At 40.0% G+C, this 23063-nt stretch overlaps 1 protein-coding gene across 1 annotated transcript; it reads right to left on the bottom strand.

Moving 5' to 3' along the window:
* Positions 3499 to 22906, bottom strand: LOC109837129. Its single transcript, XM_020405234.1, has 10 exons — positions 22612 to 22906; positions 21070 to 22556; positions 20528 to 20985; positions 20323 to 20438; positions 20060 to 20281; positions 19848 to 19924; positions 19536 to 19740; positions 19408 to 19451; positions 4138 to 4263; positions 3499 to 3783 (listed from the first exon to the last, which is right to left on the bottom strand). Exons 1-10 carry the CDS (start codon positions 22904 to 22906, stop codon positions 3499 to 3501), a joined length of 3315 nt encoding a protein of 1104 aa, XP_020260823.1.

Consider the following 23063-nt stretch of genomic DNA (forward strand, 5'->3'; position numbering starts at 1 on the left):
CAAGCGAGGTGGCTCTGACACCTGAGCCGGTAATAGCATAAGCTGTTGCGACGAGGGAGGAGTGACAGTACTCGCTTCATGTACCATGGGATCTGTATGGAAAAATTATGTAAATACAGATTGAAGATCAGTCGAGTCGAAACAAACGACACTTACCAGCAAGAGGTAGAGGAATGTAAGGTGACGCCTTGTCAGAAAAGGAGGGTGGTGGAACACCCCAGTCATAAAGTTCATCAATGTCATCACCCAGGTTGTCATTATCCCCTTCATTCCCGCTTTGGTCACCATCATCATTTGCGGCGTCCGCATCATCACCATGATCCATGAGTTCCTCTCCGCCCACGGGAGGTAGTGCTGGCGCATCTTCGACGACAATAGGCTTTGCTACGATTCCAGTAGTAGGGCTAGACTGTGAATCTCCTATAATTGGCAATAACACAGAAGTTGAAGGAGACTTGCCCGTTGCTGAGCTTTGTTGGGCAGCCTCTAGAGGTTCTTGGACAGGAGCTACGTCTTCGGCAACATGAGGGGTAGTGGAGGCAGTATCATGAAGTGTATCTTCGGGGACAAACTCTGCACCCCCTGCAAAAGATTCATCTCCACGCTCTTCTTCATGCAATGAATGAGCAGAAGGATCATGGCTTCCTAAAGCAGGACCAACAGTAGGGAGACTAGGCCGAGGCGAGAGTTCCATAGCAGTCGATTCTTGGTCTTCTTCGGCACGCCAGGCTTTCTGAGCATCCGACATAAGTTTGGAAGCCGGGGGTCCGAGCGTTAACTTCCGACGGGCTCTCTTGTCATACTCTGCTTCATCGACTGACCCCAGCTTTCTTTTTCCACTGGCACTCTGACTTCGAGTCAAGACTCTTGAAGGTTCCACTTCGCGAGTATCCGGCATCCTGATCTCTTCCGGAACTCGCTCCGGTGATTGCTGCCGTTCATCCTCTGGAATTAACTTCTCATAGGACAAGTATTCATTAGCTCCTCGGGCGCGAAACTTTTTAGCGCTCCTCTTCGAAGCATACCATTTGCGGATGTCCTTCAAACAAGAAGTATTCATGTTATAGGCTGAAAGCTGAGAAGCGGCTTGGTACCAGGTACAGAAGCTCAGAGAGGTGCGAGCATTGGGCATCTTGTGAGGAAGTCGGAATTTCGCTCCAGTGCAACCAGCCACTGAGTAAAACCAAGCTCTCGCTCCTTCATACACATTACCTATGAATGCAAGAGTAGGGTTTGGGTTCCCAACATAGAGCTGATCATAGCCAAATTGCCGAGAAAAGCGATAAGGCTGATATGGTTCAATAAAGCATTTCCGCCCTTGTCGAAAAATAAGATAGCCCGGACGAATGTTTATGAGCCACCAAAAAGCGCCCTTGCTAAGCATGGTGAAAGAATTCGGCCCCGGAGAGTCTTGATGAAGTTCTCCATACGCGCCACCCTCGAAGGCGGGAAACTTGACAGCAATCTTGTAATTATAATCCCGTCTCAAAATTTCACGGAATTTAACTTGGTACCAACCAGCCCAGTCAGAAGTTTCTAATTGCTGAACAAGAGGGGTTGAGGTGTCATTTGATTCAGGAGTCGTCATTATTGGAGGGCAGTGCAGCACAAACCAAGATACCAAGTAAATATACGGCATCGGCACCCGAGGGGTTGGGGTTTGAATGACGGTCGTCCCGTCAGAATCCACTTTCTTGACGGCAATGAACTCAGAAGATAGTTCCCGCAAGCCACTTTGTAAACAGCACACCATGGCTGAAAGAAGGTTCAAAGGTCGTCCATAAGCCAGTAGAACAGCAGGGTATAAAACTTCTACTGTAATAGCATCCACTGGCCTTGTGGGTACCACGCAACGCTTCAACCAAAGAGTCAGAAAACCAGCGAACAAAGCCATGTCCGAGATAGGGACTTCTGCCTGATAGTGGAAGCTTTCGAACGTGGTAAACGCCGGGAAGACATCCTCTTCTACCTCGCAAGTATAATGAGAGGTTGCGTCGTTGATGCGTTCCGTGATCTCCTCGAGGGTACTAGCCGCTAAGCGAGTCACCTCAGCTTCTTTGTCCCACAGATTGTGGAAAAGATATTCCGCCCATTGTCCTTGTTTCACGCCGCTTGCTCTCTTCCCAGTAACTTGCGCACAAATCTGGAAATGGCACATCAATTCCCAGTAAGTGTCGTAGATTTCGGGAGCATCCTTTTTCAAGATCTCTAATTCCCTGCTTCCGGGAACAAACTCCTCATAAGGCAATTCTCCGAAGGACAATCCAGAAATTTCAAACATTTCGTGGAGAGCAAAGCCCAGTTCACCAACGGGAGTGAAAAAGGTGCCGGTGTGAGGGTTGTAGAACTCCAGCGTAGCAAAGAGTCCGTTGTAATTCGGAGAAATGCCATATCGAGTGGCTGTTATCGGAACTCTTAAATCCGAAATTCTCAAAGGTTCTTCTAGCTCCTCCAAGACGAAATTTATCATCCGAGCCCACCAGTCTGCATCACTGGAGTGAACCCAAGTAGGGGCCCTGAAATCTCGAGCAGGGAACTCTCCCTTGACAGAAATAAATGTTCTAACGAACACTTCTGCCAATTTAGCAGGCTCTCCGACAGGATGTTCTTTCTGGAATAAACCTGGCTTCAAAGCTATAAAATTGTTGAATCCGGCCGGATGCGTGCCCCGATGAGTGATGTGCCCTGTGGCAACACCTCCTTGATCCTGGACCAGATCCCAATTCATCGACCGCGGGATTGAAGCGCACTGATAGTAAGAAAATGGCCACATCCGCTCCAGATTTGGAAGGAAAAGGCGACGATTATTGACAGTCCTCAACCATTTATAGTTCCCTTCCAACACTCGCTTGGGGTCCATCTTAACAGAATCCCCGAAGAGGAAGGATGGCTTCTTTAAAACCTCACGTTCAGCAGTCTCAAATTTAGCATCCGTAACCAAGGATCTAAGAGTCTCGGGGAAAGCTTGGGTGATGAGCTTCGACCGTTCTTTATGGATATTCTGAAACACTGGATATTCGAAAGCGAAACTGAAGGCTGTATTCTTCTCCGCACCTCCCGCATGACCAAGGTAGTGGTTGAAGGAAAGAGACTCTTTGGAGTAGCATATTGCAAATAGAAAAGTCAGTCAAAAAAAAAAAAATCCAACTCAATGAAGCTCAGACTTGTGTTCAGACCATTAAATGCAGGGTCTCAACCCGCATCTGAATGTTCGAACGCAAGCTTTAGACCTGCGTTCGGACTATTGAACGCAGGGTCTCTAAATGTTCGAACACAAGCTTTAGACCTGCGTTCGGACTATTGAACACAGGGTCTCAGTTTACGAACGCAAGGTTCGGATCTGCGTTCAGAAACCCGAACGCTGGGTCTCTACCTACATCCAAGATTTTAAACGCAGGATCTAAACCTGCGTTGAAATTTTATGAACGATGGGGCTCCCCATTCGTTTTCTTGAACACTGAGAATTATCTCTCGGGTTTAAGGGTGAAATACAGATCGTCAATCAAGGGTTGGGGATGAGAGATTTGTCGAACCAACTTCTAATGGTTCAACCTTACCATTAGTTGAAGAAGTCGGCGACGAAGGCGCGGGGACTTGATCATCCCCGGGGGTTCTAGCCGAACAAGCACCCTGAGCTTCGGCGATCTTCGATTTGGAAGCCATTTTCTTCTTCAGGCCCATGGCAACCGTGGCAAGGAAGACGAAGACAGACGAAGTATTCGGGAACGGATCTTTTCCTCCGTTGAAGCGCTGGAGAAGATGAACAGGAGCTCTGTTAAGAAACTGAGTAAAAAAGGAGAAAAGTCGAATGACCTTTTGATTTGACCTCAGTGGTCTATTTATAAACAGCTGTAGCTGTTAAATCGAAGCGAGATTTTGGGGTAAAATCTCACCTGAAACGTGATTCTCGCGTTTTCAAAAAGAGGGGCTTCAGTTACCGAACGCACCCTCACGTTCAAACAGGAGAACGCAGGATATAGGCGTGCGTTCTGATGGCCAACCTCAGCATATCATATAAATAACCCATTCAAAGGGGTTAATATTCCAAGTAATGGCGATATGATCAAAAGAGAAGATAAAGCGAATTCCTCTGAAGCCAGTCTCCAGACTAAGCTGGGGATAAAATCCTTCTTATACAGGCTTGTGGTTCTCTCCATCTGTGATGACAAATTTTTCATAAGCCCAGAAATGTCCAGTTTCCTTGAAGATAAAGCCCAATTCATTTTGGAGAATGAAGAGGTCAACGAAGGTGCTCCACTCAACCTGTGATGATGAGCATTTGATTAACAAAATCTTTGGGTTCCAAAGTATTTCGAAAATTCGTCCCAGTCAACCGCGAACTTTCGAAAACTTTGGAGGGGGTTCTGTAGGCTGTCTAAAAATCACAATGGATAGCTGAGTCTCCATCGAACACTGATGATGGAAGTTACAATCTGACGACTTCCAGAAGACTACAATTCGAAGATTTTCACATGTCAAAGAGTTAAAGCAAAGATTACAAAACGACAGTCTTTAGCAATACTCTGACAGAAAGGATTACAAATCGACGATCTCTTCAAACCAAGACGTGGAAGTCCTCCCCGCGTACCATCATCAAGACACTACACCGATTCAATCACCTACGCCGCTTCAACAGCTATAAACACGAATGCAGCTTCTTATGTGAGATGATTGATCTTGATGGCTGCGACAACAACATGACTAATATTATATTAGCAACCATTAGAGGTGCTGATGAGCAGTGTAATGATATTCGACACACTCAGTGGAGATCATGACCTGCAGTTGATAGAGCGTTATTGAGATGCCTCAATTGTCACAAATGGCCTGAATAAGACCTTCTTTACTGGTCTTTGGTGTCATCCATATATAAAGACAGAGAAATCTAAATACTACAACAATCAACAGCTAGAACGCAGCTCCAATCGCTGCCAAGCACAGCTCGAACGCAGCTCCATCGCTGCCCAACGCAGCTCCATCGCTGCCCAACGCAGCTTATCAACCGCTGCCCAACGCAGCTTATCAACCGCTGCCCAATGCAGCTTATCAACCGCTGCCCAACGCAGCTTATCAACCGCTGTCCAACGCAGCTTATCAACCGCTGCCCAACGCAGCTTATCAACCGCTGTCCAACGCAGCTTATCAACCGCTGCCCAACGCAGCTTATCAACCGCTGCCCAACGCAGCTTATCAACCGCTGCCCAACGCAGCTTATCAACCGCTGCCCAACGCAGCTTATCAACCGCTGCCCAACGCAGCTTATCAACCGCTGCCCAACGCAGCTTATCAACCGCTGCCCAACGCAGCTTATCAACCGCTGCCCAACGCAGCTTATCAACCGCTGCCCAACGCAGCTTATCAACCGCTGCCCAACGCAGCTTATCAACCGCTGCCCAACGCAGCTTATCAACCGCTGCCGACGCAACTCATCCATCACTGCCCAACGCAGCCCGTCAGTCGCTGCCAAACGCAGCTCAATCACCGCCAGAACGCAGGTCAAGGTTCTGACTCATTCAAACGTGATCGTAACAACTTCGAAGCTGTTCTTCACCCACGATTTGAGGAGTGGCTTTAGTGGGTTGTTACACCCGACTAATGGGGTAACTAAACCCCCATTTAGGCGTGGATTATGGGGGCAGTTACACCCTTAATCCCCCTATAAATAGCAACAAACTCAACAGAGTAAGGGATCTCTTTTTGGATTGGGGAGATCGGGTTTTTGATAATCAGATCAAGAGAGATTTCTTTTCATTAATCGGAGGGGGATCTTTCGATCAAATCTTCCAGAATTAGAAAAAGGAGGATTGATTCCTTACACAGTCTGGGAAATCAACAAACGGAGGATCTCTAAACCATCGATATTTGGCTTATTAACCGAATTATTTTCGGTTCCAACAACTCTATCATTAGAGTTTGTTACTTGTTCTGAATCACAAAACTCGACAAGAGTTATCAACCGGCCAAGACAGTTGTTCCAGTGAGTATAGATATTCGGATCGTCAACGAGAAGCAAACTCGACGCAAGCATTCGAGGGAGGCATCTCATCGCTACCGTGAAGAACCCAGAATTAAACAAAGGGGAGAATCCAGATCATTCTCTTCTCTTTTGTAACCAGGAATCCAAATTGTAATCGAGAGTTGAGAGAGTTGTAATCATTCTTTTTCTAAGCAGTTAGAGAGAATAAAATCAAACGCAATTCTTTCCTTATAGTCTTTTTATTACAAAATTTCCCACAAACAAGGTTGTCCTCTGGTTCTGCCCAGCAACTAGACGATCTACAAGGCCTCCCGTATAATGCCTCATACGGTGCCATACCAATTATCACTTGGTAACTATTGTTATAAGCGAAGTCAATCAATAGGATGTGGTCCTCCTAACTACCCTGGAAATCTATATTACAAGCCCGCTACATATCCTCCAACCCTTGGTTGACTCTCTCTCCATTTGTCCATCTATCTGCGGGTGAAAATCACAAGAATATAACAACTGGCTACCTGAAAAATTCTGGAAGCTTCTCCAAATGTGCAAAGTGAAAGCTGAGCCTCGGTCTGATACAATCGCCTCTGAAACTCCATGTAATCTCAATATCTCCTGGATGAATATCCTCGCATAAATCTCTACCGTGTAAGTCATCTTTACTGGTATGAAATATGCTGACTTCGTCAACCGATCTACTATTATCCTAATTGAATCATTCCCATTCTTCGATCTTAGTAATCCTACAATAAAGTCCATATAAATATCTGCCCATTTCCACTCCGGATCGTTCTTACTGGTCTCTGATGTTCTGCTTTCACTTGTTGGAAGATAAAGCACTTAGCCACATATTCTGCGATCTCTTTACGCGCGACGCTCCACCAAAAGTGTCTCTTTATGTCCTTGTACATTTTTGTTATGCCTGTGCACCGTGTACCTAGAACGATGTGCCTCGTCAAATAAGTCCTTCTTCAACTATTGATCTCTCGGCATCACTAACTGGCCCTTCAGCCGAAGTCCTCCATCTACTCCAACGGTCCAATCTGCTTTTGATTCTTTGGAAATATTCTCCTTTCGGGTTTGAATCCAAGAATCCTCTAGTTGTGCTTCGACTACTCTATCATTCCAGGATAGCTACACTGACAGTGCTCCTAAGAATGAGCTGCTCCCGCCGATCTCTAGTCTGAAGTTGAATTGGCTGAGGGTGTAAAATCTCGATACAACGAGCATCTCAAAGTTAAAATCCGATGTCAACGCCTCCTGCTCAACGCGTCTGCTACAACGTTTACCTTCCCCAGATGATACTGAATCGCGAACTCATGATCCTTAATGAACTCAACCCATCGTCACTGTCTCTGATTTAGTTCTTTCTAAGAGAAGAGGTTCTTCAAGCTATGATGATCTCTGAATAGCTCGAATTGTACTCTGTACAGGTAATGTCTCCATGTCTTCAATGGGAAGACAACTGCTGCTAGCTCCAAGTCATGTATGGGATAGTTCTATTCAACTAACATGAAATGTATGCTACTACCCTTTGGGTCTGCATCAAAACGCCTCCTAGACCCGCTAACAACGCATCTGTGTAGACTACGAAGGTCTTATCACTGCTCGGAATAACCAATACTGGTGTTATAGTCAACTTAGTCTTTAAAGTCTTAAAAGCCTCTTGACACTTTGTGCCCCAAACAAACTGTACACCTACTTTGTAAAACGTGTAAGCGGTGTCGTAATTTTCGAGAAGTCCTGAATGAACTTCCTGTAATAGCCTGCTAATCCCAGGAAACTACGAATCTCTGTAACCATCTTCGGCGACTCCCAATCTAGTACGACCTCTATCTTAGTTTGGTCTACTACAATACCCTCCTGGCTGATAACATGTCCTAAAAATCTGACTTCAGAAAGCCAAAACTCGTACTTGCTAAAATTGGTGTACAGCTGATGCTCCCGTAATGTCTGTAATGCCAAACGAAGATGCTGCTCGTATTCTACCTCCGATCTCGAATATATAAGGATGTCGTCAATAAAGACGATAATGAACTGGTCCAAGTATGGACGGAAAATCCGATTCATCAAATCCATGAATACCGCGGTTGCATTGGTCAACATAAATGGCATTACAAGGAAATCAAAAGACTCATATCGAGTAAGAAAGGCGGATTTGGGAATATCCATCTCCCGAACCCGTAACTGATGATAGCCAGAGCAAAGATCAATTTTAGAGAAATGTTGTGCTCCCTGCAGCTGGTCAAATAAGTCATCAATCCTCGATAGTTGGTACATATTTCGGATAGTAACTTTGTTCAACTCGCGATAGTCTATACATAGGCGTATACTACCATTCTTCTTCTTCACGAAAAGGACTAGTGTTCCCCATGGAGAATGACTCCGACGGATAAAACCCTGAGATAATAGTTCATCCAGCTGAGTCATTAGCTCCCTCATCTCAGCAGGTGTCATACGATAGGGTGCTCTGGATATCGGTGTCGTGCCCGACTATAACTCGATGCAGAATTCAACCTCTCTCACAGGATGTAACCCAGGTATATCCTGAAAACCATCCTAAAAATCCGAGATAACTCTAGTCTCACACAACTCGGCACCCTGATCCCTCAGCATCACCTCCTCGATGTATACCAGAAATGACTCCGCAAACTGGTTGCCCTGTGAAGTTGCTACGATTAACTTAGACCCATCAGACACTCGCAAGCTAACTGTTTTAGCAAAACAATCAATATTAATGTGGTAGGATGATAGCCAATCCATACCGAGGATGACGTCAAACTCTGACATCCGCAAAACGATCAGATCAATGATAAACTCGCACTCGTCTAGACTGATGACACATCTCCTATAGATACTCTCCAATAGGGATACCTCCCCTAAAGAAGTAGACATAGATAATAGAAGATCTAAGGGATGTGCAACTAGCTGAAACCTATCCATGAAGGTATGAGAGATAAAGGAATGCGAGGCTCCTGAATCGAACAAGAGCCGAGCTAGAAAAGAATAATCACTAAGAAAGCTCCGCTTGCACCATGATCACGCAGTATGATTGCATAAACTTTGTAGGTGGCTGGTGAATGTTGTGCTACTAGCGGTAGAATTTATGAGACTATCTATCCCTTAGGAATTTTCTGGATAGCGTGAATCTGGCTTGCTGGTCCCTCTATCCTCGGAATGGCAGGTGGTGCATCGATCTTCTGCTACTGGCCATAACCGTGGCCCTGCAACTGTTGACCCTGACCACTGATTTGTTGGTGGTGATGAAAATCCTTACCCCATTGCTGGGTTCCTCCCGGTCTTGCAAAAGGTTTATTGTCCTTACCCTGGTCTCCAGACAATGCTGCTTCCAAAATTAACTCTTAGTACGTCTCCCTGCTCCAATCGGATTAGGTCTAGCTGCTTTTCGAAATAGTAGATGAAATCCTTCTATAAAATTGACATTCGTTGCTCCGGCTCAACTGAAATCGGTGCTATCCACCGGCATCGTCCTTTAAGCTGAATATAACTAATCTTCATCTATGTACTGAGTCAACATTAAGTAAATCTAAAAGTATTTCCTACATATTTCCTCCTTTTATAGGTTGTAACTGAATCTGATATGCCCTAAAATTTCTATGCTCCCAACTTCTAATATCATCCTCAATCTTACCGAGCCAAGCTTCCTGCTCTGCGGCTCTATTAATAGCTGGATGTGGCGATGGTTAAACCTTCGGTATTAGCTCTTCAATAGGTACGGCTGGTACAAATGGTGGTGGAATTTTAGAAAGTAAAATCTGGCTTGCTACTCACTCCTCGAGTGTTGCTAGTCTCTACTTCTGCAATCAGTGTTTTCAAATCGATCAGATACTATAGAGCCTGCTGCGGCTCGGGCTTTACTTGCCCAGCTCTCTGGGTACAAGCTTTACCTCAACTACGTCCTCGTTCCAATGTTTATAATACCAAGACGAGAGCTTATTTGACACAGTAAGTGAGATCCCAATCATAAATAGCATAACATATACCAATAAAAAAAATTGTATCACTTATCATTCATGCAATTACTTTTCAATCAAAGTAAGGTAAGTGTCACAAAAAAATTGTAAATTTTTAAATATACGTATAAACGTCCTCACTCATTCTAGAAATTTCTAGCGGACTCTATACATGATTCCTAGGAAACTCTATCCTAGCTCCACGACTCGACACAAGAATGATCCTAGGATATTGAAACTAGAGCTCTTATACCAATTGTGACGTCACTGGGTTCACACAAGGCTGCAGTCCAAGGTGAAACCAGATATGTCAAACATGCCATACACCCACATTATGCATAAACACGTTTTACCAATCACAACAATATCCTCTAGTGGAACCAAATAGAAGTGCAGATACAAAACAAACAAAATAAAGGGAATAAATATAATAGACATGATATAGAAGAGATATCTCATAAATAAAAAAAATTATGTCTTAACTATAATACATCTGATATCTGAATAATAAAAATGTCTCAACATGAATCAACTAAAAATCGTACTAAGGCACACTAATTTTACAATATGAAAATAAAACTCTAATGTCTGGATAAAACTCAAAATTATAGTGGAGTCTCTACAAGTAAAAAATACGCGACGACGTCTATGCCAGAACCCTGTCACTCTGCGGCTCTCCGAAACTCCGAACTACCTAAAAAGTAATTTAAAAGAAAAAAATAACAACAAGAGCATCAGAGCACTACAGCAATATTACATCCATCCACCCCCAGGGGAAAGGCTGCTAGATGGAGTGAAGGTTCTATCTATTAAGTATAGTCTACCTAGATTCAATTTCCCTGTATCTAAGTGGGATTAACATTTAAAAACCTACAACATGAGACGCAGTACATCGATCGAAATAATCCAAACAAAGAAACCCTCATGTATATATCATAAGTATTAAATTGTAGATATCTATACATTAATACCAAACTAAGAAAAGACAATCTAATAAAACCAACAATTAAAAATCCACAACACGAGACTGGTACGTTGAGCGAAATAATCCAAACAAAGAAACAGTCATATATATATCATATGTCTCAAGTTGTAAATCTCTAATCATTGATCCCAACTAAGAAGTAAAAAAGGCAGTAAAAGAAATAAGACATCAACACATCGTATTTATAATATCTTCCACTATCACTGGAGAGATAGAATAAAATACCAACACATAATTTATATACTTTTAAACGTAACGTATCTCAGTCATATAGTTCAGTGATATGTCGTATTCATAACCGACATCTGCCACACTTAGGCTATCAGGTAATTGTCTCAATACAACAGACTACCCTGTAGGTATCCTGAACTATGTACACGGCTCATTAGTCTCATTACAATCTTAGTACATAACATAAGTGCGGGATGGACTACCAAATATGCATCATAGAAATATGGCTCACGAGCCTCATCGCACCCTAGTGCGGAACGGATGGCTAGATCAAGCCTCCTAAAATCCGACTCAATGGCCTATACATGTAGAATATCGACGCACTACCTTATGTAGTACTGAACTGAGCTCATCAACGATATCCACCTTATATATAAACTGTGTATATCTAGTATGTCGACGTACTATCCCATATAGTACTGAACTGTGCTCATCAACGACATCCAACATGTGTATGAACGATATCTAATTCAAATATGATCAAACCAAAACTCATCATAATCCCCTTGGGATTCTCAAATGCATAACACAACATATTCATGACTATACGTGTAACATCAAGTAGCTCAAAACTCCACGAACGCATCTTCAAACAGCGCAACACAGCTCCACAAAACGAGCAGAAAAACAGACGGGACTTCTGTTAGTAAAATGAGCATATCTTTTTCTAGGAAAACTATTTTTATAAATGGTTTTCTGTTTTGAAAACTAGATTCACACATATTTTAAATAGCATAAGATTGGTTCAGTTTGGAGTTTATTTTTTTATCCCAAATCTCCAATTAAATATTATACATGTGCAGCAGTTTTTCTATAGGATATGTTATTAGTAAAAAGAATATCTCTCTATACAAAATCTTTTTAAGAATGGTCCTTCCCATAGTCTTCCTAAGTTGGTGTTCTAATGATTGGATTAGAAACAACAGTAAATTAATTTGCTGTTTTAGAAACTAGATACATATATCTTTCATTTGGAACTAGTTTGGTTAAATTTGAAGTTTATTTACTATTTCAAAATCTCAGATAAAGATTATACAAGTACTGCAGTTTTCTACAGAAAATATATATTTAGTACATCTCTTAAATTTCTCACATATAAATGAAGTTATGAATAACCCTAATAATCATGATCGTGAAACTATTGTAAATAGCAAGGGTTTAACATGAAACTAGCAAGAGATTAAGATCTAATATCAAAAATCATGTTTTTAACAACTCATGTTAAGATCTAATATATAATCAACAATTAAAACTTGTTAAATTCATTGTTTAACTAAGGGGATGGGATTGGATTTAGATTAATCTAATGTGCAAGCCTCTGAAATAAATAGCAAGTAATCCACAAGTGCAAACAACCCGTTCTCCCTTGCCACACGTTGATGACCTCGCCCTCGTGTCGGTGTTGTGCTTCACAAAGCTCTCAAAATTCTTAAGAAAAAGATCTAGGGTTTATGAGGGGAGAGGGTGGCTACTAGGATTCATAGATATGATAAAAGAGAGAATTTTTTATGAAAAATATAGGTATATATAGAGGAAACCCCAAAACAAACATGTTTGACCTGAACCAGGAAACCTGGTCTGACTAGGAAAACAACATTCGGTATTTTGGTCATAACTTTCACGTCCGACCTCAGAATAAGGTGATATAAGATTTGTTGGAAAGATCTTGAAGATATCTACATCTTTGGTCTTACGGATTCCAACGTCTTTAGTGTGTAAAATACATATACTTTTAACTAGTCGTTTTTTCCAGATTTAGGCCCGTGCACGTGTGCGTGATATCACTTCTATATTCACATATATACATTGAATTGATCTCAAATCAATTTCTAGTATACTCAAACATTAATAAATATCATTTATCATAATATAACACATTTATTATTATTTATTACAAAATATTCAAATTTTTGGGGTTTTACATTTTAGCTCAAACAAAAACTAGTCATTAACAATGTTATAAGTTGACTTGTATTGTACATAAGTCGATTTATAAAACTAGCTGTTACAAGCTGTACTACACATATAAGTCGACTTGCTAGAAATCATAAGTCGACTTATCATATATAAGTTGACTTACTAGATTTATAAGTCGACTCAACAGACGTTTTCTGCAAATTCCAGTTCAGTTAATAAGTCGACTTATCTCAGGCATAAGTTGACTTGTAAACGTGTACAGGCACTGTGCATGTATGAAATTAAATTTTTAAGTGCCTTTAAAAATATTAAAAAAATCCAAAAAATGTGAAATTTTGGGAAATACTTATAAACATGATTTTGAACCTGTTAGAAAAAGAATTTTTGAAAAATCTTTTCCCAATTGTAAAAACTACTCATTTTTTAAAAATAGCTAAAAACATATTTTTATGAATATGTGTATGTGAACCTCATTAGCTTCAAATGTTATCTACCTAATAACTTGCCTACATTAAGCTCTAAAGAGAAATAAAAATATAAATACCTCACATATATGAATACAATTCTTTAGTATTGATATTTGCTCATATGTTGATGAAGCTTCTCTTCTGTATTATGCTCTTGAAAGCTTTTCTTCATCAATTTGCCTCCACCTCCTTGGATATCATTATCGTAGCTCATATTCTGTCCAATCCTCCAATTGTTGGTACTATCTTACTTGGCAAATTACAATCTACACAATATCACTCAATCAAGCAAGTACAAAAAATGGTGTTTGTAAATCATCATCAAAACAAGAGAACTAACACGTGCAAGCATCTTGGACTGATAGAGTGGTCAGAACACAGCTGGAGGACTCTTGGATTCAAACATGAAAGGATGATATTTCCAAAGAGCCCAAGACAGATTGGACCGTTAGAGCAGATGGAGGTCTTCGAATGAAAGGTCGATTAGTGATGCTAAATAATACAGAGCTGAAGAAGAACTTAATTGATGAGGTGCATCGTACCAGGTACACAGTGCATCCAGACACAACCAAAATGTACAAGGACCTGAAGAGATGTTTTTGGTGGAGCGGCATGCGTAGGGATATTGCAGAGTATGTATCGAAGTGCTTTACCTATCAGCAAGTGAAGGCAGATAATCAGAGACCCGCGGAACCCTACAGCCTTTACCCATTCCCGAGTGAAAGTGGGCAGATATTTCTATAGATTTTATTGTAGACTTGCCGAGATGTAATAAAAGAAATGATTCAATTTGGATGATTGTAGACCGATTGATGAAGTCGACGCATTTTATACTGATGAAGACGACTTATATGGCAGAGACTTATGCGAGAATTTTTATCCGAGAGATCATGAGACTACATGGAGTTTCAGAGACAATTGTATCAGATCGAGACTCAGTCTTCACTTCGTATTTCTGGAAGAGCTTCCAAAATTCTTTCGACAGCCAGCTATCGTACAGTAGTGTTTTTCACTCACAGACAGATGGACAAATAGAGAGAGTCAACCAAGTATTGGAGGACATGTAGCGGGCATGTATTATCGAGTTCCAGGGTCGTAAGACAGACTACAGAGAATGTATCACTAATTCACGAGCGTATTCTTACACACGGAGTCAGCAAAAGATCTACACAGATCAGAGGCAACAACCGCTAGAGTTCTAGGTTGGGGACTATGTTTTATTGAAAGTATCACTGGTGAAGGGAGTTCGGCGATTTGACAGACGGGGAAAGCTTGCCCCGAGATATATTAGTCCGTTCCGGATTATGGAACGTATTGGAGCCATTTCGTATTGGTTAGATCTTCCAGCATCAATGTCGAGCATACATGATGTTTTCCATGTTTTGATGTTCAAGAACCATTTACATGACGAGGAGCAGCAACGAGTGTTGGACGTGCCGGAGATTGAGTTTCATGATTATTTGACCACTATTGAGACTCCACTACTCATTCTTTCTAGAGAGGGTAAGAGACTTAGAAATAAGGTGATTCATTTAGTGAAAGTGCAATGTAACTGGAAGGGAGATAAGGAGGCTTCTTGGGAGCGCAAAGAGGATATGCATCGCGACTACCCACATCTGTTTGAACAGGTAAAATGTTAGTTATGAATTACTTATGTTATCTGTATAGTCATATCTATATTTAACGCTGGAATAGGGGTATTAACACTTAGTTTCTAATTATTCGGAACACATAGTATATACATGGGGGGTTCCTTGTTTGCATTTTTTGCCCGACGTAATAGTTCCGCTTAGTTAGGGGTTAAGTGGGAATACTTATATTCCAGAGTGTTAGATGCAAATATTGCTTGTGTTTCATATCTGGAGATTAATGGTACGAGATGTGTATATGAGGATTTCATTATCTGGATTATCCCCTCAACGTGTTTTTCTGATATTATTAATCTCTTAATTACGATTGCGGAATTTCGGGAACGAAATTCTTTTAAGAGGGGTGAATATAAAACTTCGTAATTTTGGATATATTATAATAAATGATGATAAATAAATTATATTGTGATAAATATCTTTTATTGATGATTAAGTATGATGATAATCGATTTGAGATCGATTAAATACATAAAAGCGTGTATATGAGAGTTCAGGAGCGAAACATACACAAACATGCACAAAGATAAAAACCTGTAAAGTAGGTTACGCTCTGGTCGGTCGACAGGCCTAGGCAGATCGGTTGACCGATGACACCCGATCGGTCGACCAGTGCCTAGCGGTCAGTCGACCGACGGGCTTCTAGAGCTCCAACGTTTCGTTTTTGGGTCGGTTTTGTTTGGCTTCGAGCTCAGTTATATACCTGAGTATATATACTCATTTTAAATCTCTTTTGATCATCTTTCATGTGATATACCAGGAACCGCCTTCCCTCTCAAACCCTAACCCTAATCCGTGATTTTCTGGGAGTTTTCTTGAGGCGTTTGTCGAGAGGAAGACAGACAAGATTCGCGATCTTGGTGAAGGAGGATCTTGCACGCACGTGTGTTTGGGAGTTTCAACACAGCGTTTGAGGCAAGATCATCTTCCACCAAACCTTTTCCTATAGTAATTCATGATTTAATGTGTTTAATTGATTAATCTACTGCTTAAAATTTAATCGGATGTGATAAAACCTAGTTTGTGATGTTAAATCTAAAACCAATGAAAAGATCTGTAATTTAAATCTCTATTTAATAAGAATAGATCATGATCATTAGTGTTGTTTTTAATTTGTTAATTATGTTTTAATTTGCTTCGATACCCTAGTTAACCAATTTAAATGAAAATTTTGCTAATTAAGATGTTTAAACCCGAAGTTTATGATACATAGGTGATGTAATCTTGTTTAAACTAAATCTATATCTGTGTAATGATCAAAATTAATCATGTTTATTAATCATGTTGATAAAATATGCCTTATTTGAGAATTTTGTTAATTGGAATGTTAAACCCTAACTGTTTAATTTCAATAGATGTAACCATGTCTAATTTAACCCTTGTTGAGTAATCATGAAAGCTAAATCATGTTTTGCTTTGAATGCTAACAAAATTTATTTTCGAGACAAGTTACAAAACACAAAAACTTGAGAAAAACCGAGATAGTGTAATAGGTCGACTGATCCCAAGAGATCAGTCGACTGATTGTGTCACCAAGGTTTTTAAACCCTTTCTAATCGGTCGACCGATAAGGATCAATCGGTCGACCGATGAGGTCTTCTTAGAGTACATTTTGTGCACGTTTGTCGTCAGTTGACCGATGCTTTATAATGGTCGACTGATGCCTTGTTTTGTTTGTGATGATTTTCTCTTGCATGCTAAATCGTGAACGCGGGGTTCGAGCCATACGACAACACACGTGCAACCATGGATGTACACAAATTGAGTCATAACACATATACGGATACCCCGAAGAGGATTATTACAAGTATTGTTTCGATCATGTTTGAGTTAACAATTAATTATAATACGTATGCATGTATGGATATCGTTGATGAGCACAACTCAATACTACTTGGGATAGTGCGTTGATATGTCGTTAGTACAGGCCATTGAGTCGTGATTTTAGGATACATGATTTGGTAATCCATCCCATACGGTGATGCGATGAGGCTAGAGAGTCGTACTTCTAAGATACCTGGTAGTTCGTCCTGCATGGTGATGCGATGAGACTAATGAGTCGTGTACATATTTAGGATGTCTGATTTGGTAGTCCGTTCCGCATGATAATTCAATGAGTTGTAAAACCTTACGAGATATTGTATTGTGATATATCTGATAGCCTTTGGCGAAAGCCATTTATGAATATGATTCATCGCTAAGTTATATTGTGACCAGATTACTTCGCGTTTGGGAGTTACAGGAGATTTAGTTCTTGTATCCACATCATCTACCCTAGGGTAGCACGAGTTATATGGTCGATATTTATGATATTGCGGCAACTTTACTTTTCTGCATTGTTTCCCTTTATCTTTTATTCTTAGTTTGGAATTGATATTTACCGATTCACAATTTGAGACATATGGTATATACATGAGGGTTTCCTTGTTTGGATTATTTCACTCGACGTACTACGTCTCGTGTTGTGGGTTTTTAAGTATTAATCTCATTTAGATACATGGTAAATGATTTAGGAAGACTATGCATAATAGGTAGAGCCTCCATCACATTTAGTAGCTCTTCCCCTGGGGGCGGATGGAGATGATCTTGCTAAAGTGCTCTGACCTTGTTGTTGTTTTCCTTTTTGTTTTCTCTTCTTTTCAGGCAGCGGATCAGAGTTCCGGAGAGCCGCATGTTGATGGATTTACAACATAGTCGCCGTCACTTATTTGTAGTAGTTGGTGCTCCACCGTAGTTTAATGTTTACTTTCAGACATTTAGAGTTTTGTTTCATATTGTAAAGGTTGTGTGCCTTAGTACTATTTTCAGTTAACTCTTATGTATTGAGATATTTCACATTTATGTCAGATATCAGTTGTATTTATTTTACTCAGATTGGGACATGATCATATTTATTGGATATTTCTTTCTATGTCATGTCAATTGCATCTATTCTCTTATTTTGCATGTTTTGTACCTACACTTGTTATTGATTCCACTAGAGAGATAGTCATGTGATTGTGAAACATGTTATTGCACGGTGTAGGCGCTTGGCAGGTTTGATATTTCAGGGTTCACCATGGACTGCAGCTATATGTGAAAACATGGGCGTCACACATACTTATTGGCACTGCCAATTTGACATAACACGTAAATATGAAAGTATGGACTTTTTATTATTTACCAGGGTTAGGTGAATTCGGATGACTATGATTTCCTCATGTTTTGCATGTTTTTACACTGCTGAAAATTAATTATTGGGTTGTTGGTAAGTAATGGGCAAGTTGTTGTGACTTAAGCATCACAGTCATGACAAAAATCACACGTTGCCTAGATGGAAGAAAGGGATGCTGCGCAAAGCAGTGGAGGAAATTTGTAGCCTAATTAAAGGTGTGATTCCAAAGACATGAATGGTATTGCTTTAAAGTATAATTCCAAATTTTCGTCCAAAATTGACTTTGGCATTTGTGAGGCCCTGAAAACCTTTTAGAAGCATCCTGATCAGAGGTTAGCGAAGTCTAATTTGCTGCTTGCTGTTAACGTTTTCTTGTGTATTGACACATGGGATCTCCCATGCAAATGATGCGCGCGTATGGGAGCTGAGGACTAATTCTTGTATGTTTGGGAAGCAGTTTACCTCCAATAATTTCGTAGGGTCATGATGGGTGGACTCAAACCAAGAGACTATAATTCAAACCTAATTCTCTTTCAATTTTCTCCGAACCTTATATATATATACTCCTTTGATTTTATCAAATTCTGATCCTCTTTCAATTAGAGTTTAGTTCCAATTAAAATTGTTTGTTTTTTATCAAAGTCAGATATCAATCTAAATTAAACTACAATTAACTGATTATAAGAGACATCCTAACAAGGAGTCAAATACAACCTTAGGAGGGAAGAGTGGAATCAGACTGTTTCAGACCTTTTCTCCAAAATAAAATATAAAAATAAAAAAAGATAATACAAACAGAAAGAAAGAAGGAAGGGGGTAAAAAACCCAACAATATGCCCTAGGCTCTTTCCGTAGAAATACCAAATGCTCTTACCTAAACTCCTAATAATTTTATCTATATGGTCACATATTTGTATTCTTTATTTAAAGATACTATATCTTGAATGTCAGATAACCTTAGAATAAAGGCCAAACATAATTCAATTACAAATATGGGAACAGCTAATACTGCTAATTTTTTTTTTTTTGGTCAATGAAAATTTTTTATTCACTAACCAAGTATGAAAGGTTTATGTACATCAGATACTCAGTGTTCAAAACTGAGATTACAAAGAAAAACTAACTGAATATCATATAAAACATAGATATTCAAATGATAGAAATCCTCAAAACAACATCACTACTTGCAATTGAAGGGGTGTTGAGAATGGATGTGAGGACATCAAATTTGATATCTCTAACCAAAACATCAGCACTTCTAGACCTCTGCTGAAATAGCCTCAAATTCCGCTCTCTACAACTGAAATATATAGTGGTAATCAAAGCCATTTTCTTGAGATGTTGCTTTAACCCTCTTCCCTTCAACCTGTAAGCATACCAATTGACTATCTGAGACCAATTGCAAGATCTCCATTTAAAACTCAGTCAGCTCATGATACAGTTCCAGACATCCGCAGAAAACACACACTTAAAAAACAGGTGGTTTCTTGTTTCACTGGCTGCTCTAGAGCAGAGAATACATGTGTTTTCATTGATGACACCTCTCCTATGAAGTCTGTCCTGTGTGAGAAGCCTGTCATGAAATGCAAGCCAACTAACAAAAGAATGTTTAGGGATGTTTAAACCCCCCAGACTGTCTTGAACCATATCACATCATTTACGGTAGGATGAATTGCATAATATAGTTCAGAAAGCTTTATTTTAGCACCCTTCCAACAAGAACTGATTAGGCCTTTCAAATTGTCCACTCCACCAAACAAAACCAAAGCTTTATCCCTCACCTTTAACAATTGTTTCCACAACCAAGAGTCACCAGATCTTGCTTTGACCTGCCAGATATCCTCATGTTTTAAATAGACACCATGAATCCATTTAATCCACAGAGACTCCTTTTTGATATGAATATCCCAAATGCATTTCAGTGCTGAAGCTGTATTCCAACTAAGAGCTGAAAAAAATCCCCAGACCTACTTTCTTTCTCCCCATGCAAACTCTCTCCCATGCAACCAGAGGAATTCTGAGAATTTGACCTGATTTCCCCCACAAGAAGCTCCTGCATAACCCATCCATTTCCTTGAGAACACTGGCTGGAAGAATATAATTTGATGTCCAGAATATTTGAACACCAAGGATTACACTCTTTATTATTTGCAATCTACCTGCATAGGACAAATACCCATGATTCAACCATTTCTGAAATTGCCCTGAGATCTTTGAGAGGAGGGATTTACAGTCCATGTGAGACAATTTCTTAGTTGTGAGAGGAACACCCAGATACTTGAATGGCAAAACACCTTCAGGGAATCCCAAGTAGCTGTTAATGGAAGATTTGACTGATTCATCTATACCACCAAAGAAAACAGAGCATTTTTCTGGATTTGCCTCAAGTCCAGATACAGCACTGAACTCTTTTACACATTGAAACAATTTATGCACTGAATGTACATCACCCTTTACAAACAGGAGGAGATCATCTGCGAATATTAGGTGAGTAATATTAAGCTGACTGCACTTGGGATGAAACTTAAAGAGTCTGTCATTCTTTAACATCCCCAACTTCCTTGAAAGATACTCCATTCCTAGAATAAACAGATAAGGAGAAAGGGGGTCTCCTTGTCTTAAGCCATGTTTGCCCTTGAAATAGCCATGAAGAGAACCATTAAGAGATAAAGAATAACTTGGAGAAGTAATACAAGCCTATATCCAACCAATCATGACCTGTGGAAACCCCAAACCATGAAGGAGATCAGACAGAAAACACCAGCTGATGGTGTCAAAGGCCTTTCTAATGTCAACATTAAGCATGACCCTTGGAGAGAGATGTTTCCTGTTGTAGCTATTCACCAGTTCATGAGCCAATTTGATATTGCTAGAGATCTGTCTACCCCTTACAAATGCACTTTGAGCATCATTTACAATATACCCCATAACAGTCTTGATTCTATTGGTGATAATTTTTGAGATAAACTTGTAAAGACAATTACAACAAGAGATGGGCCTATAATCTGAAGGAGTTTTACGACAATGTACCTTAGGAATAAGTGTAATAGAGGTGGAATTTACCATACCCAGCAGTTTTCCAGAACTGAAGAACTCCTCAATAGCCACAGTGATCTCCTCTCCAATAATAGCCCATGCAGATTTAAAAAAAGCAACATTGTACCCATCCGGACCTGGAGCTTTATTTTCAGCCATAGAGAAAATGGCTGATTTGATTTCATCCCTAGTAACTGGCCTAGATAACTCCCTGGCTTGAGCTGCATTCAGAATAGGACCAAAGTTTATGATATCCATATCAGGGGGAATAGTAACAACAGCAGACCCCATAAGCTTCCTATAAAAAGAGACAAATTCATTTACAATCCCTTCACCATCAGTGATTCTATCTCCATTGGCATTATGCAGAACCATCACTCTATTGTTATGCTTGTTGCTTTTTGTGATTGCATGAAAAAAACTGGTACCCCTATCACCTTGTAAACTCCAGGCTATTCTAGCCTTTTGTTGATAAAATGATAGTTCACAGTCTAATAATCTCTTATAAGATGATAAAAAGTCCTTTTCCTGATTTATGAGTGAAGAATTGAAAGGATCAGCATAGAGGTTCCTCTGAACTTCTTCTAGAGCTACTCTGGCTCTTTGGACTTGTTCAGTGATATTGTAGAAATGCTTCTTATTTAACTCCTTCAGATTACCCTTAAGCAACTTGAGCTTAGTGCTGACTGAATACATTTTGTATCCTTCAACAGTAGTCTGCCAAGTTTTAGAAACTATAGGAATGAAGCTAGGGTGCTTTGTCAACATTTTAAAAAACTTAAAAGGCTTTTTCCCTTGAACATAATCATCATAGATTGAAACAAAAGCAGGAGAATGGTCAGATAAACCTGGCTGCAAAAATTCAACATGGCTAGAGTAATACAAATTGATCCACGAGCCATTTACCAGAGCCCTTTCAAGTCTACACCAAATTCTTGAACCAGATTCCTGTTTATTGCTCCAAGTATAGAAACAACCCAGAGTTTTCAGATGACTGAGTTGACAATCTTCAATGAAGGAGTTAAAATCACTTGTATCAACTGTAGTTAAAGCAACCCCACCTAGTTTTTCTTCATTGTTAATCATTGTATTAAAAACCTCCACATAGTAGCCAAGGAGAATTCCCCAAATTTTGGTGAAGATGGCAGAGATCAAGCCACAAATCTTTTCTAGCCTCCAAATAATTGAAACCATATATAGATGAGATAAAACAATCAAATTTACCATCAACAGATTTTACTGAGCAAGTGATATGTTGTTCTGAAATTTTAACAACTTGAACATCCAAAATACAGGGATCCCACATAACAAGGATCCTAGCTTTTCCTGAATTACCCACATTTGATAGCCACTGCCAGTTTTTCTCAATTTTCTTTGCAGTAATAGACAAATTTGTATCCTTGACTTTAGTTTCAAGAAGAGCAAGAAACGAAAGATGATATTGCAACAAATGATGTTTAACCAAACGTTGCTTAGAGGATTTGTTTAATCCTCTTATATTCCAAAAGGATAAGTTCATTTGGCAAATCCTCCTCTATCTATTGTAGAGGGGTCAAATTCAATGTTGCGCAGGAGAGTGAAAGAATTTGTATGAGAAACTGCCTTTTTAGAGCCATTTCCTTGAACAAAAGACCAGGGATTTTTGGCAATGTCAGAATTTACATGATCCCCACTAG

This window comes from Asparagus officinalis, chromosome 1, assembly GCF_001876935.1.
Source record: "Asparagus officinalis chromosome 1, Aspof.V1, whole genome shotgun sequence".
NCBI lineage: Eukaryota > Viridiplantae > Streptophyta > Magnoliopsida > Asparagales > Asparagaceae > Asparagus > Asparagus officinalis.